Source organism: Python bivittatus, unplaced genomic scaffold, assembly GCF_059951505.1.
Source record: "Python bivittatus isolate LINGU-HERP-01145 unplaced genomic scaffold, Pbiv_v1 ctg000170_np1212, whole genome shotgun sequence".
NCBI lineage: Eukaryota > Metazoa > Chordata > Lepidosauria > Squamata > Pythonidae > Python > Python bivittatus.
The window spans coordinates 1,840,305-1,861,636 of NW_028277039.1; the positions used below are offsets into that span (position 1 = coordinate 1,840,305).

Consider the following 21,332-nt stretch of genomic DNA (forward strand, 5'->3'; position numbering starts at 1 on the left):
ACTGGGAAGTTGTCTCTGTGTAATGCAAGCCACAAGCAAAGCAGCAGCACGGGGCAGTCTTCAGCGGACTATGGAAGCAGCGATGGCCTCGTGCCCAGGACCACTGAAGGAAAACTTTCTTTGTGTGGCTGATTAAAAAAGGAATACAAATAGATCAATAATCATAAAAAGAAGCTGCTAGTAGTTTACAGTAGCAGTTATGTTATCAAAAGCATAACAACAAATCAGCTCATCATGCTAAGCAGCAGCAATGGCAAAATAAAGAAATTCAGAGCAAAGGAGGAGAGAAAATTTCAAGTTAAATTCAAATCCAGGCTGCCCCCATAGCAGATCAGGTAGGAGGCTGCTTGCTCAGTAAAAGGCCCTATATGCTCCAAAGCATCTGGAGTCCAGAAGCTGCCCCTGGACATTCATGAGTATCTGGATGATCTCTCAGCAGATGGTGCTGTTACCAAACTTGGCAGCCTGGCTTGGCTGGTGGAAAAAGTCATTCCTGAAGTGCATTCCTCTGCTAATAGAGGCTGCTCTCTACCATAAAGCATGCCTGGAGAAAGAGATCCAAAAAAGCCAACAACCTTCATTCAGGCTACTTTGTCTTCCCACTGGCAATTAGCTGAAGTACCAGGGTGAGCACACACATCTTTTTTCAGCTGTACCAATGAACTTACAAAAAGTCCTCCCAGGCAAGGAGAGCTGACTACAACGAAGTCTAAATTGGGCTTTGAGGATAGGATGGGGCATCCAGGGTAAGAAAGTCTACTCTAAGGCAAAGAAGCAGCTGCCCCCAACATGCATAAACAGAAGAAGCAGACTGCCCCACCACCACCCCATCCCCCTTTTCATGCTCCCAAAGACAGCCAGATGGTCTGGGAGAGCCAAGGGACAGAGCTGTGTTCTGACTGAACTTGAGCAAGGACTTGTGACTCTCAACCATCTGAAGATCAGTTTGTGGGGCTCAGGAACATTCCCACACCCAAGCACCACGGGGATTGGCTGTTCCTGAAGCAAGTAAGCCTGAAGCCTTCCAACTGTCCCAGACACAGAATCATTTTTGCTTATAGGCCAGTTTCAAATTTTTGAAAAGCAAGATAGAAGAAACTGAATTACTGTTTTATTAACTAGCGTTAAATGAGCTTAACTATTAGGAGTAGCTTTGTTCACTAGTCAAAATATCCCAAATATATAGCCAAAGCAATGCTGCATGGTCTGATGATCAGTCTAAAAGTACAGTGGCAGCTACAAGGAAAGAATAACCAAAGACTCTGCAAAAATCTTGGATATGTGCAGGCTATCAGCAATTGACAGTTGGACCACACTCTACCACTTGTCTATCCCTGCTTTAATGGAAGTTTGAAACATGATGAAGAACTAACCATGCACTCATTTCATTCTCGTGGGAATACAGAATGTACAAAGTTCTGAGAGAGAAACATATGATGAAGAGAACTGTGGTCCTCAAAGGCTGGTATGACAGTAAATTTGGCATAACACTTTTTGGTTTCTCACCCTGGAAACTACAAGAGACTACTATTTTTTAATAAGCCAAAAGCACCCACAGAGCCTGGCTCCTGCAATTCCTTCCAACCCCTTAATAGATTTCTGTTGGGGTCCAATGACCAGAAGAGCTGGCACCAACCTCCAGAGAAGCTGCCCAGAGGTTTTTCCTCCACAACCTCAGCCAGATCCAGCCCGCTTTCACACTCAACCTTTCTTTTGCTGGCTTCTTTCCCACAGAACAAATTGGACCCATTCACTTCAGTTTTAAGCTTTGTCCTTTACATTACAATCCAGATCCCCTTCACATTATTTTTTCCAACATTCTGTTGGGTTGGAAATAGTAAAAATAGTATTTTAAAAGTGGATTAATTTTGGATTACACCTAGAGCTTTCTACTAATTTCAGTCAGTAAATCACTCTGGTTCTCTTTTCTCTCTATCCACTTCAGAATATGAGAAAATTTCTCTGGCCACTCTCAAGATCTAGCGATGGACAGCTTTCAAAAGACACCTGGATGTTACTTAATCAATATGCTGCAAAATAATGTATTGGTTAGTTGAACACACCTGCAGGATCAAAAGGTAGAAACTCGCCCAGCACCCCAAAGATTCCATCACTTTGGTCACGATTCGGCCACGTGTTGTTTCTAGGCCCTTGAGGTTTCTGGCCCAGCATCTCTGACATCATGTTATCCATGTAGCTGTTCACAAGGCCCAGGCTGTATAAATCAGAGCTCAGATCAGAAAAGGCATGGCTGCTCCACTGAGGCAGAGGGGAAAGTCCTGGCCCAACTGTCTGGCCTGGTGGCTGGCTGGAACCAGCTGGCCACTTACTGGGCAGGCGCTGCTGCGATCCAATGGGCTGGCGCAAGGGCTGATAGTGCTGCTGCTGCGGTTTCTGGGTGTGGGGCTGCTGTGGCAGCCCTGGCTGGAGATGGTGCAGTGGGGTGTGAGATGAAGACTGTGGTGGCGGCAGCTGCACAGCAGCTGGTTTCTGTTCTGCTGCAGCAGAAGAGGAGGCAACCGAGGTTCTTCTTCTCATCAGTGGAGAGGTTTGCTGGGACTTGCCCATGTTGAAACCCGAGAGGAAATCGATGACCTCCTGCATTTCCTGGTCAGTTGGTAAATTCATGCCTTTGGCATCCTTACCATCTTCTATTATGCCCCCCTCCTGCCTTTCAAGGAGCCCATTGACTCCATGATGGTTAGAGCTCTGCATCAGCTGGGCAGGCTCAAGAGCCCTTGGAAAGTTGCCAAGGTTCAAAATGCTTTGCAGTCGAGCATCCACATTACTTGGTAGTTTTACTTTGTCCTCTGAGTTGTTAGCTATAAAAAGGGTTTTAGAAGGTATATTAGGAATGGAGTAACTTCCACTGTTGTTTGAACTTGTACAAGAAGTTTTTTTGGTAAATCGTGATGTCAGCTTTGAGAAAGTCTTCTGCAAACCACCTGTTGCTTTACTGCCATTTCCAGATGGTAAGTCAGTGTGACCCCCAAAGTCAGAGATCTCACGTTGGAGCTGGATCTGAATGTAGGGCAATGCTTGCTCCCTGTTTAAACAAAAAGAACCTTCTAGTTTAGGTTAAAAAATTACTTAGAAAATAGTTCTGCAAAAATTAGATCAAAGATGCAATTAAGTTTTTCAGGTTAGGAAAATAAAAGCTATTCACAAAATCCTGAATTAGGCAATCTAATAAATAAATTCCTCATAACAGCATAAACAGTTGCCTTGAAAAAGTAAAAATATCAGTATGTCTGGGAAAAATTAAACTACTCAGAAACTAAAGTTTTTAAAATCTGGGCAATTCAATGAAAACATCAATACATAACCAGTAAGTTGAAAAAGTACTCAGTCTAAGCCTTGAGAATAAAGGTGGGATATAAATATTTCTATAAATAAATGAATTAAATGCTCATCTTCTGGAGTAGACCAAGCTGCAAATGCGTAACCTACTGAATTTGAATTCTTTTTCCAGAGAGAAATGGGTATGGGGAAACTCCATAAGAAAGAAGATTGGAAGACAGGCAAAAGCAAAAATTACAGGCAGAGTTAATTGGTAAAACAAAGAGAACATTTCTGCACTGAAATTACAAAGTCAAAATACTTTGTTTGTCTATGAATACTTTCCAACAAAGGATAAGAGGGGGGAGGTCTGGTCAGGTTCAGGAAGCCTTTCTCAGTGCTATTTCCTTGTACAGCACCAAGGAATTTGATAGCAGCACTTGACCGAGTTGAAAGGGCTACAGACAGGAACATTTTTGAGTGCTCATACTGTCCCAAAAACCTTCCAAAATAAAACAAACAAACAAACAAAAAACCATTTATTATGAAGCCATAAACACCTGGCTGGACAAAATGCATTCTTGGTTGTGAGGTGTCAGATGATTTTTCAATATGCTCATTATCAGCCAAGAAGTTTATGGATGGAGAGATCCTTAGGAACACCTGAATTAAGACCCCCAATTCCTAAAGCCTGCATGATGTTCTACTGCCCAATACTTTTTCATGTAAACCTCATTCCTCACATACAGAGACTGTTAAAATTCTCTTCTACCATTTATAGGTAATTTGACAATCTGCCCCAATTTATTCCCAGACATACAGATCAGCCTAAATTAGGGATGAGCCACCTGTGATTCCTGCAGATATTCTTTCCTGAAACTTTGCTATGAACCCCAGAGCCTCTCTTCATTTGTCAAATTTCAAGGATAAACTATGAAATTTCTGAAATAGTTTTACACTATTTTTTCATTTGTCCTTTTCCATCTTTTCAAATGCCCACTTGATAACCATGTTCTGGCCCCCTGTGCTCAGCCCCAAGACCTGGTCTCTAGAACTTAGAAGCTCTGGACTCCAGCTGTTGCTACTTAATGCCAGGTCAACCTGCAATAAAGCCTCCTCATCCATGATTTGATTGTGGATGAGAGGGCCCACCTGACCTGTATCACTGAAACCAGACTGGTGTGTGTGTCTGTGTGTTCTCTCTCTGTAATGTGCCCTCCTGGGTTTTGGGTGTGGCATTAGCCACAACTCCAGGGCAGGTATGGGGAGTGGCGGTTGTTAATCAAGAGTCTCTGATGGCCTTTAGGGGCGCTGTCCCAGACATAGCTGGATGGAAGACTCACTTTGTGAGGTTGGACTGTAAGGATCAGATGGGATTTCTGTTTGTTTACCTCTCTCCCTGCAGTGTAGCAGCAATCCTGCTTGATTCCATGGCTAGATTGGCAGTGGAGTTCCTCAGGCTTATGGTCCTGGGAGACTTCAATCTGCCTTTTTTTGAGCCTGGTATCAGGGGTGGCTTGGGAGTTTGTGGACACCATGGATGTGTTTCAGCTATGGAGGGCCCAACCTACGGTGGATGTCACATATTAGAACTAGTCTTTGTCTCAGGGCAGTGGTGTTATGATCTGGTTATGAGGGATGCTAACATCAGTCCCTTGCTAGAGAGAGAGATCACATCCTCTTGCCTCTGGATTTCTCTGTGTCCATTCCCACCCACCCCCACTTTAAAGCAACACTTTAAAGCAAATTTCTCAGAGGCACATAGATCTAAGATGTCCATGAAGCAGGAAGCTATTATGTGCATGCAAAAAGAACAACTGAACTGTTTCCCCACCATGTTAGATGCTGCTGCCCAGAAATTCTGATTTATAGTCTAAGTGACTTCAACTATCCCTGGACTAGATGAAGCTTCTCATATTCATTTTCATTTGAACACTCACTTTGTGTTCAAAAATGTATTATGCAGTGCCAGTACTGTACAAATTGCAGCCAGAGTCAGGCTTACTAACCTTCCTTCTTTCCAGCGATTTAGGTCAAACACTGCAGTATAAAGTACGTCTACCAGTCCTAACGTTTTCTCTGGATCCAGGCTTCTCTGCAGCAGAGACATTGTTGCAGGGTCTTCTTTCAGGCACCTGAGACAGGTGGAGAATCAGGCATTTATATCTTAAGATCACTAATGTTCTGATCACGACACAGGGCAATCTTCTGACTAAGGTTAGACAGGTTCCCAGTGTGAAGTGAAGTGAAGCTTCCAGAGATAATTCAAAACTTGACTATTTGATGGTTTGAACTTTATTTTTTTATTTCCTTCAATTTACTGTATTATGATAGTTTTGATGAGACTGTAAATCACATTGAGATATTTAATAACATTTCTTAACATTTTCAACACACACACACACAATGTCCTCCTGGGTTTCCTTAATTAGTAAATTCTAATTACCAAGTTGATGGGACTTGAACCACAATTCTGGAGCCTTCTAAACTGATTTGTGGTGCATAGGCTTCTTTGTTTTCAATCTGTGCTGTATCTACAACCACCTAATTGAAAAGAAAAATAAGTAAGCAACTGCCATTTTAAAACTACTGTTTCTTTAAAAAAATGTAAGTAGAATGTCCCTCTCCAAACTTAACAACCACCATGTTTTGTTGCAACCACCATGGCCCCAGGTGAGCTAAACACTGATCAACTGCATTTTAACCATTTCAATCCACTGCATTTAAACATTAAACCAACAAGAGATATATCTGAACGGTATTTACAATTGCGAGAAGGTGCTGAAATGAAGAATTGTTCACTTTGACAATCATGAAATATAATAGCTAAGAAACTTCAGGGTGTACTTAAAGAGGAAGAAATCACTAAGTATTTTTCAGCAGCTGATTATTTAATCTTTTTCATGCTTTTTTGAAAAGGTGCAAACAACTGAAGTCAAGGAATCCATTTTAATCCTGCTTACACTGCTACACAAGATTAGAAAAAAACAAATATTGACAATCATATTCCCCCACTTTTTAGCTAGAGTTAGGAGGAAAGTTATAAAAAGGAACAGCTTCACCACTACAGCAAGTGTGTCAGGGCAAGGGATACCAAGGCCTTCTAACACTCAGAGAACACTTGATTCAGCAGCCCTGCCTCCCCCTCTGGTCACTTGCATGACAGCTTTGTTCTCATCCCTCAAATGCCTCAAACTCTCTGCACTCTTGAGAATGCAGATTTTAATGGTATAATGCCCACTGCACTTTCAGAGGAAACAGAAGCACACACTATTCAACTGAACCTGACTCAAAACCTAGCCAATTAACCTTTCATACACCCAGCCTTGGAAATGACTTCCAGCAGCTATTGTTCTTGCTGTACAGATGTTTCCTCCTCCACCACCATCACCCAAACAGGATCTTCACTGGTACAGTTACCTAGAGGCAATTCAGTGGACTTCCTGATACTGCTTCTCTGGCTCTGGAAGGCACCAAAGGTGATTTCTGTTCAACTCACCAGAAACAACCCTAACTTAAAGAACGTTAGGGTTCAGGGTTCACTCAGTGACTGGTGGGCAAAGGTGGGCTACTCATGACTTTGCACAGGCATCTCTTTAACTGACAATTCTGTTTTTAGAATGGGAACTCTTAGGTTGAAGTGCTCACCTCTTCCTGAAATGCTAAAGGAAATGAGCACCATCACTAGAGAGACAGCTAATTCATCTGTTTCCCCACCACCACAAGTCGTTTCTCACACAGATAATCCTTCCCTTTCCCCAACCTAGGTTTGCCCAGTTGCCTCTGTTGCGTGAGCTGCACTGGCTCTGTTTTCTTCCAGGTATAATTCAAGTTGCAATTACCTTTAAAGCCCTACATGGCATGGGGCCAGGTTATTTGCAGGACCATCTCTCCCTAAGGGTACCTGCCCATACCTCTAGATTGGATAGAGAGGCACATTCCGGGTCCCTCCCCTTAAATGTTGTCATCTTGCAGGACCTAGGAAGCATACTTTTTCTGTGGCAGCCCCTACCCTTTTGACCTTCCCAAAAGCCATGAAGAGTTGGCTTTCTCCCAAACGTGGGGATAGGGTGAAGTCAAAATTGGAAAAGAGTGTTATGAGTTGGTTGGTGCCAGGTTTTTCTGTTTCTTTTTATTACTGTTTTTTGCTTTTATTCTTTGTATAATATTGTTTTATATTATGGTTGTGAGCTACCCAGAGTTCTGGTTTTAAGATAAGCAGCCATAAAAATATTTAAAAATCAATCAATCAGTCAATCCTTGTTTCTGTTGTCAAAGCTGCATGAAGTTCTCGCTTCCACTTTATTTAGCGGATTTAAGAACACAGTTTTTCTGCCTACAGGTAGCATGAACTATCAATCTGAAATATCAAGCATTTGTTCTAGGTGACAGATGCCAGCTCATCCTTCTTCCATGAAGTTTAAAATGGCAGTTTAGTGTAATTTATTTATTAGATTTACATCCTGCCTTTCCTCTAGGAGTTCAGAACACTGTAAATCCTCCTCCAATTTTTCCCCTGTGAGGCAGGTTGGGCAGAGGAAGAGAGTGATTGGCTAAAATTAGGCTGAAAAATAACTTGTTCAGGAATATAAGTATTTTCCCATGTCAAATTTAAAAATAAGCTGTTGCAATATGTAGACAGAAACAGCCCATTTGCACCTTGCAAGTTTCTTTTTCTCACAAGTCAAGGAAAAACATGGTGAAGTAGGTGAAACTAGTGAAACCTAGTGTTCTACACAGGGAAATGTGTACAAACTTCTGATCAGAACCACTTTGCTCTAAGTTATATGATTTCCCCAAAACAATGTGACCATGAAGAACTTGCTGGTTAATGATACTGCGATATGTGCCAAAAGCAAACTTAGTCCGAACAGAATTACCTACACACACAAGAGATGTATCAGCAATACTTCCAAAGATTAGAAAAAAAACTCAAGGGGGAGAAATCAACACAAGACCATGAACATGCTCATCTCTGGGGTGACAAAACAGAGGAGCTGGGAGGTTGTGAGGAGCAAAGTGAGGAAGAAAAGATCTAACTGGCTGAAACCCTACATACAATATTTTACTGCAGGTCCAACTGCTATCATTTAACGTTAGTCTTTCAGGACTAAATTATCTGCCTTGCGCTCCTGCCTTCCCTTTATTTTGGCACCTTCATACAATTGTCAATTCATGGCTACTTACCAGCCCAGCTTGTCCAAATAACAATTGTACAGCAGTCTTACAGGCTCCCCGCCATGTAGAAGGGCAAACTTGGTTCAGGACTTCTGTCACAGGAGAGTCATCTCTTGGGGTCATTCCATTATGGTAGCCAGCTTCTTTAATTAGTTGTATCATAGTGTGCTGCCAATATATATATATATTGGGGGGGGGAGAGATAAGCAAAAAACAAGCAACATAAGCATTCCCCAGTCCACCTCAATATTTTTTGCATTGCTGACATCTAGAATTCCTACTTACATTACTGTTGCTTAAGTTATTATGGCCCAAACCAATTTTCACCAGTTTCCCACAAACTTACTGCTTCCAGGCCATGCCATGACCCAGTCCCAGCTCCAGTCAGTCTATATGCACATGGACAGGATCAAAAGGAAATGCCAACGGCAGCTAGAAGCAGTACAAGAGAATGTTGGAAAGCAGTACTGAGTGGAGAGAAAGAAATGATGCATGAAACCATCAACATTACCACCATGTTAGAGAGATCTGGGACAGATTAAAGAGAGGTTGTTTACTTTAATTGCAAGTGGAGCACTGCTCCCTCAGTTGAAACTTTTCCAATTTCATGATAAGAATCCCGGAGACCGAGTGATAGCAGAGAAAATGGTTTCTGTATAATGATAATTATGACATTAATCAAGAATAGATATTTGTAAGTTTCAAGGCCATAATCGATTGACTAAATGTAGAATCATGGAAATGTAAAAAGAATTTGAAAAGAAGCAGAAGACTAGAAGGCAACTTAGAGGTATAATTAAACCTTTCAGCTTAGAGGTATCACACTTTTTAATGAAAATTACTGGTTTTTGCAGCCCAGAAATGGTATGCCTATTGATAGGGACAGAGAAAATATGTAGAATTCAAGGTAGACAATGCTAACAGAATTATAAGAATATGTTTTTGTGAGATTAAGCACCACCAGAGAAAAAGAAAGTGGGTTGTTTCTTTAAAATTAATAATAAAGAATTTCAGGCATAATTTGTCTTAAGATCAAGTAGGAAAATAAGTTTCATTTATGTCCCAACAATGCAAAAAATGGAGGAGAAATTAATAAAATAGAAGTCAACCAAAAATGCAAATAAGTGTCCAAAGCAAATTGCTTATTTTACAAATTGGGATTGGAGTCAAAATCTTACAGCTTTCGGGTACCACTAATAAAATGATTGACATAAACATGATTAGGTCAGATTTATTCCATCTTTATACAGAATGAGACATGGTTGTCTTCTACTATTATTGTTACTCATGCCCTCCTTAGTGCATTTAGATAAATTCTAAGATCAAACATAGAAATTAAAACAAAATTAAGACATAAGAAATTAAGGTAACTATATATGCTACCAATGAAGCATTATTTGTACAGGACCCTATTATATCTACCCACACAATTCAGTCTGAATCGCATGAATTGTATAAATTAACTTTACAAAATCCATGAGATACCCTTTAATGTTGAAAGAATCACCACAAAGGTGATTCAATTTCTTAAAAGATTATTAAATGTTTAGAAGATTTCCAAATTATTTTTAATCATTAAAATTTACCTGACAAAAATTAAGAGATACCTGCAAATTGGTTTTAAAAGATAAGGAAATCTGATATAATTTGTTGCTGCCTCCTCAATTACAAATAACTTTATTATAATCAGCTGAAGAAGCATCAATAGAAGAGACTAATTATCATCCTATAAGCTTCCTGAAACCAAATATATTAGTTATACAATATTACATTGCATTAATTATTTGGAATCATTTATATATTTGCACAAGTTTTAGTTCACTGCCTAGAGTCAACAGGCTGCCATTTTCAATGTGTATTTCTAAAAAAAAATCAGAATAAAAATAAATGAATATTTTGTCCTCAGAATTTAATCAAAATGGTTAAATGGTATGTTCATAAAGATCAAGTATCAGCCATCCCTTAGTTTCAGTCAGTACTGAACTGTGTCAGTTATAAGAGTAGACTGGGGCAGGTCAATAAATAGGATTGTTGCACTATGTATAAGAAAAAATTTACTTACAAAGAAATTGAGGAATCAGAGCATGGAAGTCCTGTTGAAAGTGTTTGGGTAAGAACAGATACACAAGAATGACACTACTGTGGAAGTTTAATATAGCCCATTTGGGCAGACAAAAGATTGAGATAAGGCCTTTCTACGTCAGATGACCATTTTTTCAAAGAGGCATGCAGTGGTGAGAATAGGGCATGTCAGATATCTTACTGGGAATCTAGCTCAGCCAGGAATCAGAGATCTAACAAATTCTTGTCTTCTCTTGCTAAAAACTTCTTTGTCAGAAAATGAAAGAAAAATACAAAGAGTTCCACTATTCTGGACTCAATGCTCACCAACAGGGAAAAGTTGGCTGTAACATGAATGTGATCAGCACCTTAGGGGAAAGCAATCATATCCAAATTCTGATATTCAGAGGAGGAGGTACTGAGAACAGTCAGACCTGCAAACTGGGCTTCAGAAGAGCAGATTTTGATGAATTCCAAAGGAAGTTAGGTTGGATCCAATGGCTTGAAATCTTGAAGGAGAACAGTGGCCAGGAAGATGGAAAATTCTACGAAACTAGATACTGAAGGTACAATCATAAACAATTCCTACAAGAAGGAAAAACAGGAGAAATCGAAAAAAGCCAAGATGGATATACACAGCTCTTTAAAATCCTGAAGAGATTATGGACTATAATTTTGCACATGGAACCATACTACATCTGAAATCTAGGTTTCTTAAAACATAAGGCATAATAACATAACAAAATATTAGATTTTGTCTGACTTGTTACAATAAGGGACAGGCTTTCTCAAATTAAATTGAAACTGCTGTTATTCTTCATTCTGATTCGTATTATATTGGTTGCCTTTGCTGATTATTGATTAGATTTTGACAATAGTTTTAAAGTGCTAAATTGATAAAATATCACCGTATATGCAGTACTAATTTAGTGCGTTGCTTTGAAAATTCTTATTCAATTTTATGCAGCTTGTAAACCTTTCTATTTTTTTTTCGTTCCTTTTTCTTCATGATTTCTTGATTGTTTTACTTTAACAGATATTTAAAAGTGCAAAGTAATTTTTTAAAAGAAAAAAAGGGAAATCTACAGGAAATTTACAGGGAGTATAGTCAAAGATGAATCCAAGGTCATTTCCAGTGGGTATAGCTCCAGTGCAAAGAGAAAGTGGTGATGATGGCAAGAAGGCAGAACTTCTTAACTCCTATTTTGCACCAGCCTTCTCTCAGAGGGAAATGGAACTCTAGCTGGCCATCATTATGCCACTGGGGGAAGAAGAAGAGAGGTTAGACAAGAGGAATATAAGAGAGAATGTAACTAATTTAAACAAATTTGGATCTCCAGGGCCAGATAGACTTCATCCTAGGGTATTAGAGGCTATAAAAGAACTGCTTTCAGTATGTTTTAAGAATTCCTAGAGGCTAATAAGGTCCCAGAGGGCTGCAGAAGAGTGAATGTTGTTCCCATTTTCAAAGAGGGGAAGGAAGAGGAGCTATGTAATTACAGACCTGTCAGCTTGACCTCTATACTGGGCAAGTATACTAGATACTGAAGGTGCAATCATAAACATTTCCTACAAGAAGGAAAGCAGCAAGGTCCTCAAGGAGATTATTAAACAGCAAGTTTGTGAGCATTTAGACAGGCATGCTACAATTAACAGGAGCCATCAAGATTTTGATTAACCTTATCTCCTTCTGTGATACAGTTACTTGTTTAGTAGATGGGGGAATGTCATAAACATAGTGTACCTGGACCTCAGTTAAAGCCTTTGACAAAGTCTCTCATGACATTCTCTTTAATAAAACATGGGGTAGAAGATAGTGCTGTTAGACAGACTCATTACTGGCTGAATGAACACAACCAAAGAGTGCTCAGAAATGGTTCCATTTCAGGGTGGAGGGAAATATCAAGTGGAGTGCCACAAGAACTCTGTCCTAGGCCTTCTGCTGTTCAACATTTTGATCAATGAGTCGAAGGGATATTTATTAAAGTCTGCAGATGACAGAAAGCTAGGAGGGATGGCTAATCCTTTAGAGAAGACTTTAAAAAACTCAACAGACTTGGGCAGCTGGCTGAAATATGAGTAGGATGGAATTGAACAGGAAGAAATAAGTTCTGCATCTGAGTAGAAAAAATAAGGGCACAAGTATAGGATGGGGGAGATCTGGCTGGCAATAGTACCTGTGAAAGGAATCTGGATGTCTTTGTCAACCACAGGTTAAACATGAGCCACCAGTGTGATGCAGCTTGGGTGTGCTAATAGGAGTATAAAGTCCAGATTAGTAGAAAATATTGTTCTAATCTGTTGTGCTTTGGTCAGACCCCATTTGGAATCCTGTGTCCAGTTCTGAGCACCACAGTTCAAAAAGATAGTGACAAGTAGAATGAGTTCAGATGAGAGCTACCAAAATGGTGAGGGGACTGGAAATCAAGCCCATATGAGAAGCAGTTAAAGAAACTGAGTACTTTTAACCTACAAAGGAGATAATTGATGGGAGATATGATATCAATGTTCATACATCTTCTGCACAGAAGTTTATCAGGAGAGGGAGTTGGACCAATTGACTGATTGATTAATTATGTGCCATCCAGTTGTTTTCAACTCCTAGCGACCACATAGACAGATCTTCTCCAAGACTATCTATCCCTAACCTGTTCTTTCATGTCTCCCAATGGGGCCCTCATTGCCTCTGTAACTGAGTCCATCCACCTTGCTGCTGGTTGTCCTCTTCTTCTCTTTCCTTCTACCTTTTCCAGAGAGCTGGGTCTCCAAAGTAGGATAATTTGAGCCTGGTCCTTTGTGCCTCAAGTGAGAACTCTGGATTGATTTGTTCAATGATCCATCAGTTGTTTTCTTGGCTGTCCATGGTATTCTCAGGAGTCTTCTTCAACACCAAAGTTCAAAAGCATCAATACTCTTCCTATCCTGCTTCTTTTAAAGTCCAGCTTTCGCTTCCATAGAGTGTCACAGGGAATACCATGGCTTGCATGATTCTGAATATCTTTTTCAAAGCCTTCATGGCTGCTCTATGGAGTGGTAGTCTGTAGCATAATTCTTGACTGCTTGTTTCTTTACTGTTGATGGTTGATCAAAAAGGCAGAAGCTATCCAACACTTTGATATCCTCATTGTCAATTTTAAGCCTGGTTGTTCTTTTTTTTTAATTGCTTTCAATCGTGACCGATTCTACGGAGACTGCCCGGACGAGTCCCTGCAATTTTCCTGGCAAGTTTTTTTTGGAAGTGGCTTGCCATTGCCTCCATAGGGCGGAGCCCAGCTGGCGGTCGCAGGACATCGAGTCTCTTCCGTTGTGTTGTGTCCAGCAACTGGCAACCGATTCCCGTTTTCCCGTGCAAGGCGCTGCCAGCATTTTTCCTCCCACCGGGGTGAGAGTACCTATTTATCTACTCGCTTACGCTTTTGAGCTACTAGGTGGGCAGGAGCTAAGGGCGCAAGACAGGAGCTCACCCTGTCGTGCGGAGCTTGGGCTTGAACCACTGAAGTGTCGACCATTTCTGGCCGGCAACTTCCAGCATTATTAAGCTGCTGCACCACCGTGTCCCTCATTGGTTGTTCTACCTGTTGTCATTAATTTGGTCTTCTTTATATTTAATTTTAGTCCCATTTTTTCACTCTGCTCTTTGACTTTTAGTACGAGGGCTTGCAGATCCTTCGCATTTTCAGCTATCAGGGTAGTGTCATCAGCATAGCGCAAGTTATTGATGTTTCTTCCTCCAATTTTAAAACCATGCTCACCTTCTCTTAATATAGATTCCACATATAGGTTGAATAAATAAGGGGAGAGTATGCAGTCTTGTTGCACTCCTTTGCCAACCTGGAACCAGAACCATGTTCTGTCCGGACTATGGCTTCCTGACCTGTATGTAAGTTTCTCATGAGGACAATGAGATGTTCTGAGATTCCCACTTTTCTGAGCACATTCCCCAGCTTGACATGATTGACACAATCAAAGCAGCACATACTGACTTCTTTTTGGTATTCTTTGGCTTTTTCAATTATCCAGTGTGCATCAGCCAGCTTGAATATCTGGCATCTCTTTTTCCTTGTAGGGCTCTAATCTACATTAAATGATCCTAAGCATTATTTTGCTAGCATGTGAAATTAAGGTTATTGTATGATAGTTTGCACACTTTGATAAGTCATCTTCTTCTTTTTTTGGTATTGGAATAAAGAGTGACCTCTTCCAGTTGGTTGGCCACTGTGTCGTTTTCCAGATTTGCTGGCATAGCTTGGTTAGAACCTTGACTTATTTTTCTTCTGTTGCTTGCCATATTTAAGTGGGTATTTCATCAGTTCCTGTAGCCTTCCCACTTAGTAATGACCCAAATGCTGATCTAACTTCATCTTCTAGTACTAGAAGTTCTTGTAAGTAAGGAATACCTTCTAAGGTATCTTGGATGTTGACATCTCTACTGTACAGTGTTTCAGTATACTCTATCCTTCTTTGATCTCCTTTGAATCAGTTATTATCTGTCCACTGGTATCCTTTAGCATACCAGTTCAAGGTTGGAAACGCCTTCTGAGTTCAGAGATTCCCTGAAAGACTTTCCTTGTTTTTCCATGTTTGTTTCCATCTTCAATGTCTTTGCAGATGTTGTTGTAATACTGCTTCTTGCCTCTTCTAATAGCTCTCTGAAACTCTTTGTTAATTCCTTTCTGAGGTTTTTGTCTTTCTTGGCTTTGGCTTCTCTTCTCGGGATTTTCCACATTTTGTTCTGACATCCAGTTTGCTTTCTTCTCTTTCTTCATTTTTGGCAGTCTCTTTTCACGTTAATTCTTAACTTCTTTAAGTTCATTCCATAATTCCTCTGGTTCTCTATCAATGAGGTTCAGGACTTCAAAGCAATTCCTGAGGTTCTCCTTGAAAATGGTGGGCATATGTTTAAGATCATATCCTGGCTTTCTTGACTGGCTTTCTTCCTCTTAATTAGCTTAACTTGGAGCCTGCACAAGAGCTGTTCATGATCTATTCCACAGTCAGTACTTGGCCATGTCTTTGATGCTCCTCCACCTCCTTTTAGCAATAATATAGTCAGTTTGATTTCTACATAATCCATCTGGTGAAGTTCATGTATAGAGGCATTATTTCAGTTGTTTGAAGGCAGTGTTAGCTATGAAGAAATAATTAGAGTGGCAGAAATTGGTAACTTGGTCTCCTGCTTCATTTTGGTTTCCTAAGCCATATAATTCAATTACATTTTCCTCTTTCACGTTTCCAACTTTGGCATTCCAGTCACCAATCACAAGCAGCACATCTTGCTTGCGTGTTCTGTCAATTTTGAATTGAACTTGATAATCAACCTCCTCTTTTTCTGCATTGGTGATTGGAGCATAAACTTGACTGATCGTCATATTAAAGGATTGTCCACAAAGTCTAATCAATATTATTTGGTCATTGATTGCATTGTAGCCAAATACTGTTGTTGCTATAACCTTCCTAACTATAAGCAACATCATTTCTTCTTTGTTTTTCATGTCCTGAGTAATAAACAGTTTTTCATTTATATATACAAATTAAAAATCCCCTCTCACCTCTATGGATGGTATGTGTCTTCCTCAGTCTTGGGTACTCTACCAGAGGCCTGGGAGTTTGAGGGTTCTGTGCAGTATCTTAGCTGCCATTATGTGTTGGACTGTCTCTGAAGCCTCTCTGCACAGTCTATACCTTGGGTCCTGTCTAGTGTGATAGACCCCTGCTTCTATGGATCTGGTGCTTAGTGCCTGTCCTTGTGCTGCTATGATCAGTGCCTCAGTGCTGTCTTTCAGTCCAGCCCTTTCCAGCCACTGGTAGGATTTCCCAATGTCAGCCTCCTCAGCTGTCTGTCAATGGTACATTCCATTGTCTTGCCATGGCACTTCCTCTGCTTAAACTTCCTCCCATGTCTGCTGCTGCCTCAGGTATTCTCTCAGCAGTTAATCTTTGGGTGCCATCTTACTGATGGACTCCTGGATATTCCAGGTTTTGTCCAGGACAGTGACTTTGACACTCAACAGACCCCGCTTGCCCTCGTTCTGGCTGGTGTACAATCTCTGGGTGTTGGGCTTGGGGTGGAAACTTCTGTACATTGTGAGGAGCTTCCAGGTCTTTACATCAGCAGCCTCCATGTCCTCTTCTGGCCAGCTTACTATACCGGCAGAATATCTGATGACTGGAAGGGCATACATGTTGATGGCATGGATCTCGTTCTTCCCATTGAGCTGGCTCTTCAGGACCAGTCTTATCCTTTGGTGGTACTTGGATGTTGCTGTCTTCCTTGCCTCTTCATTGTGGTTCCCATGTGACTGTGGGATACCAAGGTATTTGTAGCTGGTCTCTATGTCTGCTATGTAGCCCACTGGTAATTCAACCCCATCAGTCTTAACTACCTTCCCTCTCTTTACTACCATCCGGCCACACTTCTCTAGTCTGAATCACATCCCAATGTCCTCACTGTAGATCTGTGTCAGATGGATCAGCAAGTCGATGTCTCATTCACTTTCAGCATACAGCTTGATGTCATCCATGTAGAGGAGGTGGCTGATGGTAGTTCCACTCTTGAACTTGTACCCGTATCCAGTCCTTGTGATTATCTGGCTGAGGGGGTTCAAGCCTATGCAGAACAGCAATGGGGACAGTGCATCACCTTGGTATATGCTGCACTTGATGGCCACTTGTGTGATCTGTCTTGAGTTGACTTCCAGTGTTGTTTTCCACAGTCCCAATGAGTTCTTGAGGAAAGTCTTTAGTGTCCTGTTAACTTTGTATAGCGCCAGGCATTCAAAGATCCATGTATGTGGCATTGAGTTGTAGGCTTTCCTGTAGCCAATTCAGGCTGTGCTCAAATTGGTCTGTCTAGACCTTAAGTCTTGGATGACTACTCTATCTATGAGCAACTGGTATTTTGAGCCTCTGGTGTTGTTCCTAATGCCCTTCTGAGCTGTGCTCATGTACTGGTCAATATGGTCCTATAGCTTGGCAGCTATGATGCCTGATAGGATTTTCCATGTTGTGGGGAGGCAGGTTACTGGCCAGTAGTTGGATGGTGCTGTTCCCTTGTGACGGTCTTTCATGATTAGCACTGTCCTTCCTTCAGCTGGGAGCTGGGAGCCTGCTGCTAGCAGCTGGTTCATCTGTGCTGCTAGGTGTTCATGCACTGCTGTTAGTTTCTTTAGTCATTTAAGTGTGGATTATGTCCAGGCCAGGTGCTGTCCAACTCTTCATGTTCTTAACCCACTATTGGATGTCTGCTACTGCGATGGTGACTGCTCCCTGTTGTGGGAGATTGCTGTGGTCTGCTTTCAGGTCCTGCATCCACTTTGCACTCTTCTCTTTCTCTCATATATTCTTCCAGTACTGTTCAGTTTCTGCTGTTGGTGGCTCTGCTGTTACTGTGTTGTTGCACTGCAGCTGGGAGTACACCTTGGATGGTTCTTTGGAGAACAGGGCATTTATCTTCTTGGCCTCTGCTTCTCTAGTGTATCTCCTTAGCCTGGTAGCCAGTGCTGTGAGCCTTTGTTTAGCAGTCTCCAGGGCTTCAGATTGAGTCAGGCCCTTGTATTTTTTGCAGTAGCTAAGTCTTATCCTTAATCTCCATACCCTTCTGTAGGTCCACCAGCTGACTAACTTCTGAGTTGCCTTGATCGTAGCCTCCAACCTAATTTTTGGGGGGGTGGGGGGGATGTACTGTGTTCTTCTTGATTGTGTAGCTAAGCATCCCCAGGATTATGATGTCTGTAGCATATACCGGTTCATTGGTTTGAGTTATAGTGGTAGTAGGGATTGCCATGAGGGCTCTACTGGCATCTTCTAACATACTATCTGATGGTACTTCTTCACTGAGCCTTGGTAATCAGTCTCAAGGGTTGACTGTAGCCAGTTTGTCTATGATCTTATGCCTCATATCAGCTGCTGTGCTCTGTAATGGAGGGGGTGGCAGTTACGTTCCAGCTTCAGGTGTTGGCTGCACGTCCAGTTGTTCTTCCAGGTCTTCTTGAGTCCAGGATGTACGTAATGTATAGTTGGTCTATCTCAAGTTGTGAGAGCAGCTTCACTATGTTGAGCATTGGGCAACTAGCTGTTTCTGAGTTAGTGTGGATGTAGGTCTTTTGTCCATCCATAGTTCCCTCACACATTTTGTATATCACCTCTCATTAGGTCTACTGTTGTAGTACCATTCCATCAATTCCAGGTTCTCTTGTCTCATCCATGTATGGTTTGTTCCAGTAGCTCACTTATTGTCAGATTGTCCTGGTTCCCCAACATCTGGCACAGGCCTTATTAATCTAGGTGACATTCGAGTTGGCATAGCTCTTAGTTCATGTCACTCTCATATTCAAGGTAGGAAGGTGAAGCGTTAGGGGGTCTTTGCCCAAGGACTGCTACTGTAAGGTAGGTACTAGCTGGGATTCAAACACTGGTCTCCCGTGTCAAAGGACAGCACTCTAACCACTACGCTATCCAGCCCCCCCCAATTTTTATTAAGAATTTTGATTATAATAGTAACATATAATTATATGTAATAACATATAATAGTAACATATAACTAAACTTATAAAGAAAGAAAAGAGAATAGAAAGGAGTAAAAAGTGCAAGGAAATAATAAAGAGAAAAGAAATATATAAAGAAGTGACTTCCAACCTTCATCACAACAAGAATAAACAAATTTAGTGACTCTTCACCCCCTCTAAGGTTACAAACATTTACATCTTCCATCCCCTATCTATCCCCTTCCATCCCTTATCTATCAACAAATCCATAAAACATTACCTTTTCAGTCCTGGTGTCAGCAGAAAGTCCATAAAGGGTTGCCAGAAGCAACAACATGTCTTGTTTTTCAAATAAACCAAATAAACCAACTTTATATTCCTTCCTTTTATTTCTAACAGTCTGAATCTTTAGTTCACTCGAATATTGTCAGGATTTGATTTCTCTTCTTCTTTGTCCCATCACACAGAGTTCTTCAAGGCTTTAACAAATTAAATAGGAAAAAATTATCCAGATCCCTCTCTTGATTTGTCATTTGTATTTCCCTTTTAAATTTTAAAGCCTCAGCCAGGTGTCTTTTGTAGATCCAGTGAAACATCCTTTTTCATTCTCTTGGCCTGTCAGTTGTACATCTACTTTCGATACCATTTCTATCTTGTCAGATAAAATTTGTTCTACATCTGTTATTTCTTCAATCTTTTGAACATAGACTTTCCACAGAAGCCGACATCACTACTGACATTGTTGACATTGTGGCTACTATTTTCTGACTCCATTCTTCAAAAGTCTCCTTCAGTATTTTCATTTTTAGAAGTTTTGCAACATTTTACAGGCTTGTAAATCTTTGCCTAAAAATGTTAGTCTCCTCTAGTGTTCAATTTTTGAAATCATGAAATTGCTTATCTTTGTTTTTTCTTGTAAAAAACAAAACAGAATCTATTTCCCATGAGAAGCTGTTTGTTCTTTATAATTAATTCCAAAATCTTATTGTAAAAGTTTCAATATTCTATCGGACCCTTAGTCCATTTATAACTTTTTAAGATCAAAATCTTGTTTAACTTTTTGCTATTTATTTCAGATTCTTTATATTCTTAAGCTTAAAATTTTCTTTTGTTCAGGATTGAAGGCAGACTCACCAGGCGTTTTCAGACTTGTCATTCTGAAGGTCTCTCACAGCTTAGAAGTAGTTAATAAGCAATTCCAAAAGTGATTAGAAAGTGAGGTTTGCTAACTTAGTGACCTTTAAAAATCTCCGCTGCAGTTGCAAGCAAGGTGGCTAATTCCGTCATCTCCCAGTGCTCAAACCCGTGGAAACCTGTCTTGTGGTTTCCTCATGAGGAGCAGCTATCCAGAGAACATGCAGATAATCTCCTGTCCTCTCCTTATTCGGAAAGTTTTCAAGGAACTGGGCTACTCACCAGTTCCTTGGTCCTTGCTGCGGTTGTCAGCTCCGTTTTTGCAGAGCAGTTCACCATACCTCCTCCAGCAGCCACATAAACAGTGCAATCTTCTGACTGAAAGTGTCCAGTCCCAGTCCATCTCAATTCACTGATGCTTAATGTGTCAAGTTGTAGTTGTTTCATTTCATCTTTCATTATGTTGAGCTTTCCTCTTTTCATGCTTATGTTCCACATTCCTATTGTAATTCTATCTTTGCAGCTTCACATTTTCTTTTCCTGTATGGCAACATCTGCAACTAGACATGCCAAAGGCTGCAAAGGTTTATGCCACGCCATAAACACCGTTAGTATGCTGAAAGAACCTCAGCTCTTCCTCAGCAGCACGTTGAGTGCCATCCGACCTGAGGGGCCTGTTATCCAGCACTATATCATCAATCACTTTATATTTTCTATCCATGTGGTTTTCTTGGTAAAAATACAGGAGCAGTTTACCATTGCCTTCTCCTGCACAATATAAATTGATGCCTTTGCCATTGTCACTAAAGTGATCCTTTGCCTCCGGCATCTTCCTATATCGCTGCTGCCCAATACAGGTGCCTGCTTGCTTTAGCTGGGATGACCTTCACGCTTTGGGTGACCCTGCTGGGAGTATATACGCTTGGCATACACTCCCAACCTTCTTCGCTCATCCCTCCCAGGAACACTCTCTGTGCCACAATGAGGCAGCACAGGAGGACTTGTGGGCGGGGGGGAGGTTGGACCAATACACAGAGGTAAGTTCAGGTGAGATGACAGGAGGAATGTCCCTGCAGTTAAAAATGTGCTACCCATCTCTCTTCAGACTAAGGCAAGGAGGCAAACCATGACCATACAAAGCCATTCTGAATTATTCAGAAAGCAAGAGGAAACTGTCAGAAAGGTTCAGGATGGCAT

The 21,332-nt window shown here is 40.9% G+C and overlaps 1 protein-coding gene across 3 annotated transcripts in view; it reads right to left on the reverse strand.

Annotated features, from left to right (window-relative positions):
* Nucleotides 1-21,332, reverse strand: part of GARRE1 (granule associated Rac and RHOG effector 1) — a 144,600-nt gene that overhangs the window by 5,004 nt on the left and 118,264 nt on the right. For 2 of the 3 annotated variants that reach the window (XM_088135502.1, XM_088135503.1), the window contains 4 exons: nt 8,467-8,625; nt 5,726-5,823; nt 5,289-5,414; nt 2,064-3,046 (listed from right to left, as the gene is read on the reverse strand). In XM_088135502.1, coding sequence (XP_087991628.1) covers nt 2,064-3,046; nt 5,289-5,414; nt 5,726-5,823; nt 8,467-8,625 — 1,366 coding nt within the window. The remainder of the gene's footprint in view (nt 1-2,063; nt 3,047-5,288; nt 5,415-5,725; nt 5,824-8,466; nt 8,626-21,332) is intronic. The other variant, XM_088135504.1, reaches the window with a different exon arrangement.